Source organism: Symsagittifera roscoffensis, chromosome 3 (genome assembly GCF_963678635.1).
Source record: "Symsagittifera roscoffensis chromosome 3, txSymRosc1.1, whole genome shotgun sequence".
NCBI classification, from domain to species: Eukaryota; Metazoa; Xenacoelomorpha; order Acoela; family Convolutidae; genus Symsagittifera; species Symsagittifera roscoffensis.
In genome coordinates, this window is record NC_087064.1 from 83,359,567 (window position 1) to 83,373,787 (window position 14,221).

General features: G+C 36.7%; 1 protein-coding gene across 1 annotated transcript; it reads right to left on the minus strand.

The window, feature by feature from the left end:
* Window positions 1-451: 451 nt before the first annotated feature.
* Window positions 452-1,662, minus strand: LOC134842606 (small ribosomal subunit protein bS1m-like). Its single transcript, XM_063859020.1, has 2 exons — window positions 1,320-1,662; window positions 452-814 (listed from the first exon to the last, which is right to left on the minus strand). Exons 1-2 carry the CDS (start codon window positions 1,657-1,659, stop codon window positions 627-629), a joined length of 528 nt encoding a protein of 175 aa, XP_063715090.1. The 5' UTR covers window positions 1,660-1,662; the 3' UTR covers window positions 452-626.
* Between the last annotated feature and the right edge of the window lie 12,559 nt (window positions 1,663-14,221).

The window sequence follows — 14,221 nt, forward strand, 5'->3', positions numbered from 1 at the left end:
TGACTGCGGAAACCAATTTTTTAAGCATTTCAAAAATTAAATCGGTCAAAATATAATTAGGCTAGAAAGCAATTTTTGCAGACCAATAAAATGCGCAAGATCACCAATATTTCTAAAGTTTTGCCACTTACAAAAAAAATCACTTTCTTCTAATGGATCTTCTAAAAGACTGAGGCGCATCGATGGTGATGGAGCAACAGCATTCATTAGATTGTTGATTTAAATCTCATGTCAGACTTGCATATCCACAATTAAGTTTGAACTATTTTACATGCGTCGTATTTTGATTGCCAGCTACTGCAGCCCTGAACTTCCAGAGACTAAATTCGTGGTTTTAAACACCAAAATGCCAGTTTAGAAGTTTTTAAAAGTATTTGGAAATGCCTTCGAAAACTCCATGATTTTCATACTTGGAGTCTTAAATTTGGCAGCTATGATATAATCTTTTTTTTTTAAATTCATTTGACGAGATCAAATTTTTTGATACAAACTTCAAACGACTTTTCAAAATAGAGTCAATAAGTTCAAGTGTTCATGCCATGGTAGGCCAAGTTGCTCCATCACATATACGCGTCATCGTGAACTCGAGTTTCTTTTCATTTTCATTGATCAGATACCTAGAACTCTCAAAGCTCTTCCTCCAGCCCAATATCGCCTTCTTCGTCTTCGCTTTGCCTTCTTGTTCTGAGCCTCCCTAATCTTGTTCCTGAGTCTTCTTTCGCTTCCACGTCCTGTATTGACATCAAAGTACAGTCTGCTTCCAACAGAGAGGCCGCTTTGTACTCTCCGTAAAACATCTTGGCCAGCTCCAGGTCTGAAAAATCACGTGAAACAAGATCGCTAAGAATCTTCCGAGCGCAATAAAGATCACAACAGAAATTTATAACGGTTTTGATGAAAGCAAGATTGTTTCAAGTATAATGCTTGCAAGCAGGCAATGTCATTTTTGAATATCCATTACAGTTGACGTTGGCGGTAGAAAATAATATTTTAGAAATCGATTTTGCAGGAATCGACCCGGACAATAAGGCTATCAATGAAAACACCTTTTGCTCATCCGTATCCTTTTCGGTGCCAGAACCCCATTATCAAAAATGCAAGTCATGCATCAAACATAAATTTTCTGCACTGAAAAATTTTGTGGTCATTAAATATCTACCCATTTAATTTGATTAAGAGAAAACTTAAATGAAAGCATGAACACAGGAAAGATGAAAATTTGGGACTAAAAAAATGCATCTGAGCAACTTGACCTATTTTGGATGAAAATTAAGTTATTACGTATAAAATAGATCTTGCAAAAAAAAACTTTTATATACCGTTAATTTTGATTGTCACTTCGTCTCCGGGGTAGACAGGCTTCCTGTACCAAAAGGGCATCGGACACACAGAGTGGAATTTGTGGCCAAAATCAATGTACAAATCACTTCCCACCACTCTGAAAACTTCCCCCTTCACCACTTTTCCCACTGGGTCCCCCATTTGCACGAAAGTACTATTGCGTAAAAGGGCGGCAAATGAAGTTTCAGATGGTATCTGGTTATTTTTGGACAATGTTTCGACATGAATTGTGCACATGGCTCGAGAAAAAGAAGTTTCAGGGACGCTTGGAGCTATGCATATTTTCGGTCCGATGCGCCTCAGAAATCGAGCTAACATCACAAAACTGAAATAAAAAGATATAATAAGCGGTGCACTATTATGCAATTCGAAACTATGCATTAGTAGCTCCATGCAATAGATAATACACAACTAGTATGTGTACTAATTTTGAACGACTAAGACACGTGTTAATAAATACTTGGTCATTTCAAAATCAAGAAAAAAAACAACTAATAAAAACTATCGAAAACCAAAAACAGAACAAAGAAAAAGACACTAAATAAGTTCGAAATGATTCTTAAACAGCTGACTCTGAAAACACTTTTTATTTCGGGTATTCTTTTTTCCCGGACTCGTCAGAACAACACTACTACCAATGTTAAGTCTTCGTACGAGCTATCGACTTCGGAGAGTCCCAAAATTAAAGGAATGTCTTCCAGTTTCATCTACCGTCGGCTCTTTTTCCTTTCCCCCCACCTGCAATTTTTTTTATATGTAAATTTGTTGACGACATTGTCCGATTGTTATGAAAATTTACATACAGACTAATAAGGCCGCGACAAACATATGTGGTCTTCATACTCAACCTCGTAAAAGCACTCGTTACACTAATATATTAATATATTAAAGCTCGTGTGAGGCGGGAGGGGGGGGGGAGGAAAAAGAGCCCTACCGTCTTTAACAATCCATATCTTACACGAATCCGAAAGTTATATTGGCAAAGTTGAATAAGGGATCTTTTTTTTTGTTTTTCCCAACTGGTGACTTTCAACCCAATTTTAACCCAATTCAATTGCACCATGTACATCGATATGGTAACACCGCTTTTGATAAGAGAATCAAATAAAAACTCCCTCTCATCTCCACGGGTTTTCCTTTAAAAACGCTGCATAAAATTTAAAGTTCGTTTAGCCTCAGATGACAATTTTACACCTGTCACAATGGACCCACCTAACTCCTCTCCTAAACTGAACACATATTATGAAAACATTGGACTGTGAAACTGGAAAGTATCTTGTTCAGATTGTTTCGGAAAGACAATCATAAGCATGATTTCATGCGTAACATCACTGTTGAGTCCCAGCCAGCAAGCTACGTTTGCGTTGTGTTTCTCTACGAAATCAATGACGACAGATATTAAAGAGTCGTTTAAAATATTGAAAACGTGTGCCTCACAAAGTGGACTTAGTCTCCCGCTTAACTTAAACACATCTGACATGGATTCTGCCCCTGAGTCCGATGACACCAGTGACCCCAGTAAAGACTCTGAGTCCCCGATTAACAAAGAAGCGGAACCAAAAGAGGCCAACTCAGCACTGTATTCACGTTCTTTGTTCAACGCTTTGTCGATATTCGTGATTATGTTTGTAGTTACTAGTAATGTAAATAATTGAATAATTGAACTTGTGAAGTCTTCTAATCGAATAAGATACAATTGTGAACCTATTTTAAGGACCATTTTAAACTACATTTATTCCAAATTTTTAAAACAATAAATATGTGAACCTAGAGAGAACGAACTCAGTCAATAAAAGTTGGAGGAAGTGTCAATGATTTCAAAGAAATCGTAAAAAAAAGATTTTTGTGATTTTGAAGAAAAAATTACGGATCTACTTAACAATTTCCTCAAGAAAGGGGTAGATTTTTACGTAGATCGAAATGGTCGATTTTTCGACCAATCAGAATGCAGCAAAGTTAGAATTCTCAATAGAAAACTCAGTGCTAATTTACTGTATTTATTTATAGGGGTGGAGATTCTTAAGTAAGTACCATAGAGGGGGGATTGTTAAGTAGATCCAAAAATACATCACGTTAATGCGATTTCAACTTCATCAACAATCTTTCACGATTGACACCTTTTCAAGAAAATCACCTTTTGAGAAAAATTTGAGTCAGTAGGTAATTTTTCTTTTCCGCTGAGAAATTTCAAATTAAAAACCTTAAGTTGAATTAAAATCTTAAGTTGAAATCCACTCCAGAAAGTAAAATCAATAACGTTTTTTGTGCCAATTACACTTCCGTAATTGGAGAGCGTCATTTGTCTTCCCGTTCTTTTAGCAAATGAGCTTGAAAAGAACTTACCAAGAAATCAGATGTCAAAACACGAAAAATCAAAATTGAGCGCGAACAAATTTTCTCCTGAAAATAATAATGGCTCTTTTCCAGTTTCCCACCCCCCTTGTTAAATTACAAAACAAAGATGTTCAAAAATTGTTCACACGGCAATTTGCATGTTAGAAATGTTGTAGAAATTTGTTCACCTATTCACGCTGACACGTTTTATTGCAGTTTCTAACATGAAAAATCATTTTAAATAGACTTTCATATAATGAATTTCAGAAAAAACTAAAGGGGGGAACTGGAAAAGAGCCAAGTCTATGAAATTAGTATTTGATTTTAGTTACTTACTGTCCTCAGAGTGGATAGTAATTTTCTCTGCCATGTGAAGTTGAAAAACACTCGGCGACATTGAAACCGCATCATCAAGATTTTCTCTAAATCTTTCCTCAAGATTAAAATAGTTGAAGAAACTGAGAAATTTGAAATCTTACAAACGAGGGCTTTTGAAGCAAGTTTGATTACAATTTAGCAACTAACTTACACTTGATTATGTATAAAATTGAGTTTCCTTGACAGCTTGAAAGAAAATTATGCCCAAAAATAACCAGTAAAGCTGGTTTTTATCCAAAAAAAAAAGGTATGTTTATGCATTCATTTTAATTTTTTTTATTGGCCTTAGTAAATAGAGGTTTTTCCAGAAAGGTGAATTCAGGGGCGGATCTAGGATTTTCTCGAGGGGGGGCGGATTTTCAAAAAATGTTCGAAAATTTTGTCGACCTTTTTTTGAAGTCGATCAAAGTGATGTTCCGAGCTCTCATAACTCATTAAAAAGACCCTGTTCTGGTCCAATTTTCTGCGCCGCAGGCAAAATGTTAAAAAAATAGGCCAAAAAAGGCGTTTTTAGGCAATTTTTGAAAAATTTTGATCCCTCAAAATTAGAATATATTGGCGCCGAAGGCGCCTTTAGAAAATTTTTTGGGCCCGTCACAAAAATATGAATATTTCTAAATAGTACAAAGGGGGACCCTTTGGGTCAGTAAGGGGTCGAATTCTGGGTGAATTAAACAAGGAATTAAACAAATTTCCATGAAATGGACCAGGTAGATCTCATGCCTTCTTCACGCTACTTTGCCCACAGAAATATTTTTTTTTTGGCTAGACATCAAAATTTGTTGCTATTTATCAAATGGATTTTGCTAAGGCTCAAAAAATCAACTTAAAAGATTTTTTGTTAGTCGCTTTTTTGCTGTTGCGTTTTCAATGTCACGCAGCATGATAGAGAAGAATTTCGAAAAGATAACTTAGCTATTAAACGAGCGCCGAGAATGATAGAAATGGTATGAGCAGCTTTTTTCTCTTCAGTAATTCGAATGAATTTACCCTCCAGGAAAAATTGCTAACTTCAGTGAAAACTAAGCGGCTCTTTTCCAGTTCCCCCTTTCAAATTCAATACTGAAAAGTCTAATTAACATTGTCATAATGCAATGAAATTTGGCGTGGTGAACAAATCGACAATTCTGAACAGATTTTTTCTTCATACTTTACAGCGTAACATCACGCATTTAGCCGTAATAACACGTAAAACAAACATAAAACTCGGTATTTTGAAAGGGGGGAACTGGAAAAGAGCCATAGACTTTAAAGTTCTGTGCAGGAGCAGATCTAAGACTTTCTTGAGGAGGCAAGTTTTCAAAAAAAAATCGAAAATTTGTCGTCTTTTGTAAGGTTTACCTAATTGATTTTCCGAGTTCTCCCAAATCGCTATAAAGACCCTACTTTAACAACACTTTTTGCGCCAGTTTCTAATATTTGGTTTTTTACAATTTTCTGTACTGGGAGTGGCATTTTTTCATCCATCGCCTACCCTCTTGTCAAAACATCGATTTTATGGTTAAGCAGATAGATATAAAGAACGAACGCATAGAAATTTCTGACCAATTGAACAGTTCAAGGATCAATAGTTTTTACCTCAAGGATCAATAACTATATGGTAAAAAACAATGAGCGAAGTGGTAGAAGCGTCTTCATACTATAAACGGATCTCCACTTAACTCTTTTTTTTTCTAGTTTCAAACCCAATAACAAGCCGAGGACGGGGGATTGTTGCGCAAGATTGCTCTGAAGTTATGGCAGAGCTCAAAAATAACTAAAAGTAAAAAAAATTGTCGACCACTGTTCAAAAAATTAGCTGTCCAGTCAAAAGTTCCTGTGCACATCACTGCTTCTACCTTATATTTAACTAATTCTCATGATGCAACCGTTGGTTTTAAAAGGCTGTTAATGATTTGACTACTTTATCTGGCAATTATTGGAAACATGCAGGCATGCAACTTCAAAAATCATGACTTTTCGCATTATCATGCGCTTCAAAATTTTTTGATTTCATTTGCCGGAAGGATCGATATGAAACAAGAACCGTTCTTCCAAGGTCTTTTCAGATGTTACACGTAACCGAGCTGAAGCACAAAACCATTGTATTTTTGAAATTACATATTCTGTTTTTTTTATATCTCCAAGTGCAGCGCACGCTGTACTTTCGCGCTAACTTAATCTGTTGCTTTGTGATATTATTACGTCTTTATACCAGACCGACCTTTTACCAGACTACAAAACAATAAGACAACAAAACTCTAAAAACGCGGCATTGGCAAGTGAAGACAGCTTGCTCCGCTACGCTTACATTCCTTACAAGATATAATTTGCCGCTTGAATCAGTTAATTCTATTTAAAATTATCATGCGAAAGAGTAGAATAGAAAACAACTTATACCAGCAATTTCGGGCCACGCGCCAATCTCTTTAAATAATACTAGCGAAAAACACACGTTCTTCAAATTTTTGCTTCAAATTTTTGATGAATCATAAAAAACGACATATCTTGAAAACTAAGATTCTTTTAGCGGTCAAACTTGGAAACAAGCTCTGCTATCTCTTAGAGTACTTTGACAGCGATCAATTACAGGGTTGGAAAATTCGAACTCTTTAGTTTAAAAAAAAACTCATAATAAAGTCATATCCGGAAAACTGAGCAGTCAATTTGGGAGGCAAGATTTGCAACCAATGCGAATAACCTGAGAGCACCCCACTCTAGGTTTGAGAACTTCAAAGCTTGTAAGTTTTCAAGTATTGAACGTAGTGTGAGTAATGAACGTAGTGAAGACTCTTATATAGGTCTTGCTGATTTTTTTGTTTTTTTTTTCGGAAAAGTCTTGAAAATCTCTAATAACTACAGATGAGCATTCATAAAAATTGATGCATTTATGAATGCACTTAGGTATATATGCACTTTTTGATTTCGATTGAAAACCATCTGCTGAAAATGACGTAAATAGTACTCTCCAAATACGAACATAAACATGGGGCGAAAAAGTGAACTATTTCTAGTTCTGAAAGTAGAATTTAATTTTTAGATTTCCAGCGGAATAAAAACTTTACCTATTGATCCAGTTTTCTCAAGATGGGTTAATGTTATCAAAATAGCGCCGATCATGAATCGTTCTAGAAACTCAAAGAGTTCAAAGGGCATCTATTTTTTTCTTTAAAATTCGAAAGTTGAGATTTTTTCAAGACAGTATTTTTTAACGTTTACTTGCGTTCATTACTCTTTTCCAATCCTCGATTGGCTATGTTTAATTCAATTCAAATTTTGTGAAAAACATTGAAAACTACAGAGTTGAGAATTTCAAACTTTGTGCGTTTTTTATAACTAAGTTTTCTGAAAACTTTCGAAAAAATCATAAAAACGTCCGATTTGGAGGCAATATTTGCAACGCCTGAGAGTACCCTGACAGCGCCCCATTGTAGGGTTTGGAATTTAAAATATTTTGGAATTGGTAAATTTTTTGAAAAATTTGAGAAAAAAATGTCACTCTCGTAAACTAAAAATATCTGAGTAGTCAAATTTGGAGGCAAGATTTGCAAACTCTGAGAGAACCCTGACATCACCCATTTACAGGTTTGAGAAATCCTAACTTGAAAATTTATACACCTAAGTTTTCTAAAAATAGGTAATTATGTTCAAAATACATTTTTCAACATCTTGTGTACATCAAACACAGAGGCGAAGCTGTGCTTCGTAAACACAAGCGAGGAAAATGCAAAAAGAGCTCTGAGCAGGCAAAACAAAATGAAATCAGGAAAAAGGAGAAGATTTAAAATACACCATGGACATTTTTTAAATTGAGACTAGGAGTATCACGATCTCACATGTGCTCTACGGCGACTAGTAATTTTACTTACACTAGACACCAATGAAGCAGCTGCTGTTTCTTATCAAATTGCCAATGCTATGCAGCAAAAATTCGAACGAAAGAACTATTTCAATATTACAGATTTGAAAATCCCACCTGTTGATTAGGAATTTCACGTCCTCACATTTGAGGTAAACTAGTGAAATTCACGGTCGCTTGGAGGTAAACTAGTGGCCCAGCTAATGCTGGATGCAGCTGTTTTAATATTTTAACCTTTGATTGTACTGATACCGAGATGCGTAATTTTCAGTTTCAAGAAAAATGAACTTTATGCTAAACCCTAGTTATTTCCTTTCTTGAGTAGGCGATTAGCCGTTTATTTGAAAAAAAATATATTATTCGCTCTTTCAACTGAATTCTTTAGTTTTTGAAAAAGTGGAAAAAGATTCCAAGAAACGATCAAATTTTGTAAAATTTGAGTTTTCCTAAATCTATTAACTTCTCTCTAATAAACATGGGAACAGCATCTTATACAGGGAAAACTTTCACACCCTTATCGGAAAATGGATTTTTGAGATAAGCTTATCGGCTTTTCTAAAAAAATGGATTTTTGAGATAAGCTTATCGGCTTTTCTAAAAAAATTATAGTGAAAAAATTAAACAGGGAAAATCTAAGTACCACGCTAGTTTGATTGAAGTAACAACCTCAGCATCAGCTGGTTATGGGTTTCCAAACGTTTTTCAAAAAAATGTTTGCACAAAACGAGCAAAAATTCTAACATTGGACATTTTCTAAAGCCATTTGATTTGGAAACTTAGGTCGTAGCTAGCCACTTACACAGGGAAGATTAGCATAATCGTTTTTTCTTTCGGTTCAATCCTTGATCTCTGATTTGGCAGTAGTTTTTGAGAAGAGTCAAAGTTTTTAAAAATAACAAAAATGTCAAAAATGGGCTTGTTTGAGGCCATGACTTTTTTCAACTGAATTTGGAGAAGAGCCGCCTAGGAAGGTGGATGGATTCCCATGATTTGTTCATTGGATTATAAGGATCAACTCTGATTTGTGCATTTAATAATTGAAAATGAAAAAAAAATTAACCACAAATAAATCAAAAATCCCCTTCCGAAACTTTCGAAGGCCGTAGAACGTGGGTTAAAATGAATAGAGACTAGAAACGTATGCAGGCACAGAAAAGAGCCGCCAGTTTGTCCATTGGTACCATTTATTTAAAAATGGGTTCAAATTTTTTGAGAAAATGAATTTTCTGCTAAAAGTGCAATAACTTTCCAGAGCATCGCAAAAAAAAACATCGAATCCATACATTTTCATAAAGCCTGTTGTAAAAAAACTCTTCGTAAAAATACACTACGATTCGCTTGTGTAAACAGTATAGAACTTCCATAAATAATTGTTCGTTTTTTAAATATCATAACACATAGTATAATGCTAACTTAGATTTGTATTTAAAAAATTTTGGCGCGATGACATTGAATTTGAAGATCTCAGAGGACAAAGATAATAAAAACTAATGTGCTATTTGACAGTTCTTTACAATTTTTAGTGATATAAAATCGGAAAAGTTTACTGGATGAAACTCAAGTGACTAAGATCATAAAAATCATGTTCGAATTGTTATCAACCATATCACCATGTAAATTAACAAGGATAGCCGGTTACTATGCTAGTAGCACAGAATGTTCCGACCAATCTCAAAAAAAAAATTCAAATAAGTGTCGTTTTTTCGGCTTGGTGTGATAAAATAATCTCAGCGAAAAAGTAGAAGTTAAACATTTTCGTCAGTCATTGTAAGACATGCCAATTGCAAAACAACTTTTGACAACCATGTGCATAGGAAATGAGCCTTTTGAACATAGTTTATTATGATTTAATTTTCTACAGAAAATTAAACAGCCAAAGCTGTAGAATTGGTGATTCTACTGTATTACATGCTATAGTAACCTGAGCGTAAGATTGACTCGTCATTAAGTTAAGTAGTACGGCAAACAAAGGGTAAAGTTCGAAATAGTTGAATCTTCGAAGATATAGTCCCTCTTACGGCAAAAAACTCAGGTGATTAAGATTTGCACCCCCCCCCCCCAATGGGAACTACAGTAGCTAGGTTTATGAAACTTATAGGACGGATACTAGAGATGATTTGACCCGAGCATACAAAAAACGGGACCCCTCAGACCCTTGGGGGGCAAGTGATAACGGTCCCCGGAAGTGTAAATGGCCCTATCAGAACTCGGAAACTAGCGGCGGTGTTGGGCTCAAATTCTAGTATGTTGTAGGCCTAGTTGAGGGACGCTTAAGTTTAGAACCCCAGACCCCTAAGACCCCCCGCTTCCGGTTTTATGCCCTAGGTAAACAAACCCACCCCTAACTTCCTGAAGTCGTTTCTCGGCCACCGATGAACACAGGGAGCTGAAACTTAAAGGGATGATAGGTAGTGGCAAGATACATCTTGTAATATAATTTGAACCAAGTCCGGCGGTTGGACCGGAAGCTATTAGCACTAGGAAAGACACCCCCTTAGACCGGAAATAGGCAATTTACGCGAAATAATGAGGGAGGGCATATCGATTTTATTGCGGCAAGGGACATAACATACCGACCCCGGAAAAAAAAGACCCCCTGCGAGTGAAAACCCTCCGGTGACTCCTTCCGGTGTTAATAGCCTTTTCTCGGAAAAAGTGATAATGGACCTTAGAAATGGTATAACTTGTGAAGTATTAATGGGATATGAATGAAACTTGGTAGTTAGGACCCTCATGGGATTCTGAACCCAAATATGGAAGCTTGACCCCGGTTGACCCCTGGGTGACCTTAAAATGACCTTTGGGCTTTTTGACCCCAAAATTGCATGGAAAGCCCAATATTAACACCTGAAAGTGGCGTCTTTCCCAGCCCAACCCCTGGAAATGAGGATGGGTCACCTTGCTAAAAATTGGGGGGAAAACTCAGATATTGGGAACTAGAGCAGAAGCTGATAGAGATTTAGATTTTACATTGCAACCTTGGAGTAGAGGATTTAATTTAAAGTGGACTTGGTAAACATTGGGTTTAACTTAGCTTGACGAATGCGCTATTAATAGAATATCAATCGGGGTAAAAGAAAAGTAGTCCCAGCGGAAATTGATAGTAATGAGACCGCGGTATGAGAGTTAAGTTTCCTAAATAGTATGAATGGACGGTAAATCTACTTGGCTCTCCGGAGGTGACTTTTTGGTTTGATTTGACCCCTAATAGACGAACTACGTTCCCCTGATAGCTAGAAGGTCGGGATTGGAATAGAGTACAGATTGAATTTTTAGATGCTTGGAATGAATTAGCTACCCATGAAAAGGGTCTCCCCCTACCCTTGGGAGGCCGGAACGTTAACGGGATAATTGAAATAAAGACCTTGGGAGGAAAGACTGAGTAAACATAGCATGGTTTGGAGGTTGAGTTGAAATCGAAAGCTGAAGTTGACAGAGTTCAGAAATTGGTTGATTATAATCTTATGACATTTATTTGCTTGGTCAAATTGTGACAGCTACCGCATACCGGGTATCTAATAAGTGTGAAAAGATTGATAAAAGAAACCGAAGTTGGCACGTGGCAGAGTTGACAGGGGAGATATAGCCTTAAACATGGGCGGACGGGTGATTTAGGCGGATGTCAGGACTGATAGGGAATGGCGTGACTTAACTAAAACTAAGTGTAAAGAAAGATAAGGAATTGGAGGGTACGGGATAGCCTTTAAGAGTCAGAACAGTGCTAGCTACTATTGAGAGTAGTTGGTTCTCCGTTAGTTAGAGAGAAGAATTGTTGCGAATGAATCGAAGAGTTGGTTCTCGGAGTAAGAGACCAGTAAATAATTAGTTCTCATCAGAGATTCACTAGAGAGCGAGAACAGTTAGTGTTAGCAGTGTAAGTTGGAAGTTAATTGCAATTAGGCAATTCGGCCGATAAATCGCAGACCCTTCCCTTTGACTTAATTATTATATTATATCCTGGCCACTAAGAGCCTTCTGTAATTGGACATATAATAATCTAAATTAATTTATCATTGGAAACCCTTGCGATTGTATCGAGCAGACGAGACAAGACAGCCGAAGAGCAATACACAGAGGGGCAAGCAACATAATATAATACAGAATAGTTGCCACCAAAATAACCCTTTCGGGATTGTAGATAGTAGTATCAAGACCCAGTAATTAGTTTGACTACCAAATTTTGTGAGAGTAGACATTGCGAACAGCAATTTCATCAGTAAAAACTTGGGCTTTTTACACCCTTGCCCACACATTCATAATTCAATTTTCAATTTTGAAAAATTATTTTAACACACTGTCACAATGCAATGAAACTTGGCTTGGTGAACAAACTAGTTATCGTGAAATCATCAAGAACCAACCTAACAAGTACATCAACTCTCAAATTAGAATTTTCGAAATAGGGGAGGGGGGACAGCTAAAATTTGAATGACATCGGCTCTTCCGATCCTAACCCTTAACACCCCCCTTACACAAGCATCACTTTTATGCTGTAACGAGTGATAAGGAGTGTTAATTAAGAAGACCAAATGTTTGTCATGCCCTAAGTAGTCCATATGTCAATTTTCATAACAATCGAACTATGTGAACAACAATTTTAATTCTAAAATTTTGCAGGTGTGTGGGGGGAGAGGGGGGCCGTTTATTAATGTTGCATGACTTCTACCATGAACTCTAAGTTGATGAAAATTTCTATAACAATACCCATACGCACTGAACTCAATGAGTCAAATTAAAACTGCTTTCCAAAATGAGAGTGAAAATCGCGCGAAACGTGAAGTAACACAAAAAAGAATTTTATATGGTTCCGACAAAGTTTTTCCAGTTGGATTACCAGTAAAATCAAGTGTCTTTTATCAAAAAGGTGAAGGCTCTTTTTCCTTTTCCGCCACCTGCAAAGTTTTACTAGTAAAAATTATGGCTCTTTTTCCTTCCCCCCCCCCCCCCCACCTGATCAACCATATCACCATGTAAATTAACAAGGATAGCCGGTTACTATGCTAGTAGCACAGAATGTTCCGACCAATCTCAAAAAAAAAAATTAAAAATTTCAAATAAGTGTCGTTTTTTCGGCTTGGTGTGATAAAAGAATCTCAGCGAAAAAGTAGAAGTTAAACATTTTCGTCAGTCATTGTAAGACATGCCAATTGCAAAACAACTTTTGACAACCATGTGCATAGGAAATGAGCCTCTTGAACATAGTTTATTATGATTTAATTTTCTACAGAAAATTAAACAGCCAAAGCTGTAGAATAGGTGATTCTACTGTATTACCTGCTATAGTAACCTGAGCGTAAGATTGATTCGTCATTAAGTTAAGTAGTACAGCAAACAAAGGGTAAAGTTCGAAATAATTGAATCTTCGAAGTCCCTCTTACGGCAAAAAACTCAGGTGAGTAAGATTTGCACCCCCCCCATTATGAAACTTATAGGACGGATACTAGAGATGATTTGACCCGAGCATACAAAAAACGGGACCCCTCAGACCCTTGGGGGGCAAGTGATAACGGTCCCCGGAAGTGTAAATGGCCCTATCAGAACTCGGAAACTAGCGGCGGTGTTGGGCTCAAATTCTAGTATGTTGTAGGCCTAGTTGAGGGACGCTTAAGTTTAGAACCCCAGACCCCTAAGACCCCCCGCTTCCGGTTTTATGCCCTAGGTAAACAAACCCACCCCTAACTTCCTGAAGTCGTTTCTCGGCCACCGATGAACACAGGGAGCTGAAACTTAAAGGGATGATAAGTAGTTTCCTAAATAGTATGAATGGACGGTAAATCTACTTGGCTCTCCGGAGGTGACATTTTGGTTTGATTTGACCCCTAATAGACGAACTACGTTCCCCTGATAGCTAGAAGGTCGGGATTGGAATAGAGTACAGATCGAAATTTTAGATGCTTGGAATGAAATAGCTACCCATGAAAACGGTACACCAGTGAACTGAATAATTATCAATTGCGATGTTTCAAGTTGCATTGAGCAACTGTTGCTTTCTTTAGATCAAGTGTCTTTTATCAAAAAGGTGAGGGCTCTTTTTCCTTTTCCCCCAACCTGCAAAGTTTTACTTAGTAAAAATTATTTTCACTTTGTTCGATTCTTATGAAAATTGACATACCGACTAACTAGTTTATGACAAACATATTTGGTCTTCATAATTAACCTTGTAAAACCACCCGTTACACCATAAAACTCATGTTCGTGTGAGGTGGGACGAAAAAGAGCCAATGTGAGTTAATATATAGACTATTGGACTCAAATTTGCGGTATAATCGTTGATTTTACGAAGTTGTATAGGAGGAAAAGTGTTTGTAATTTACTAATTAACGCAAATGC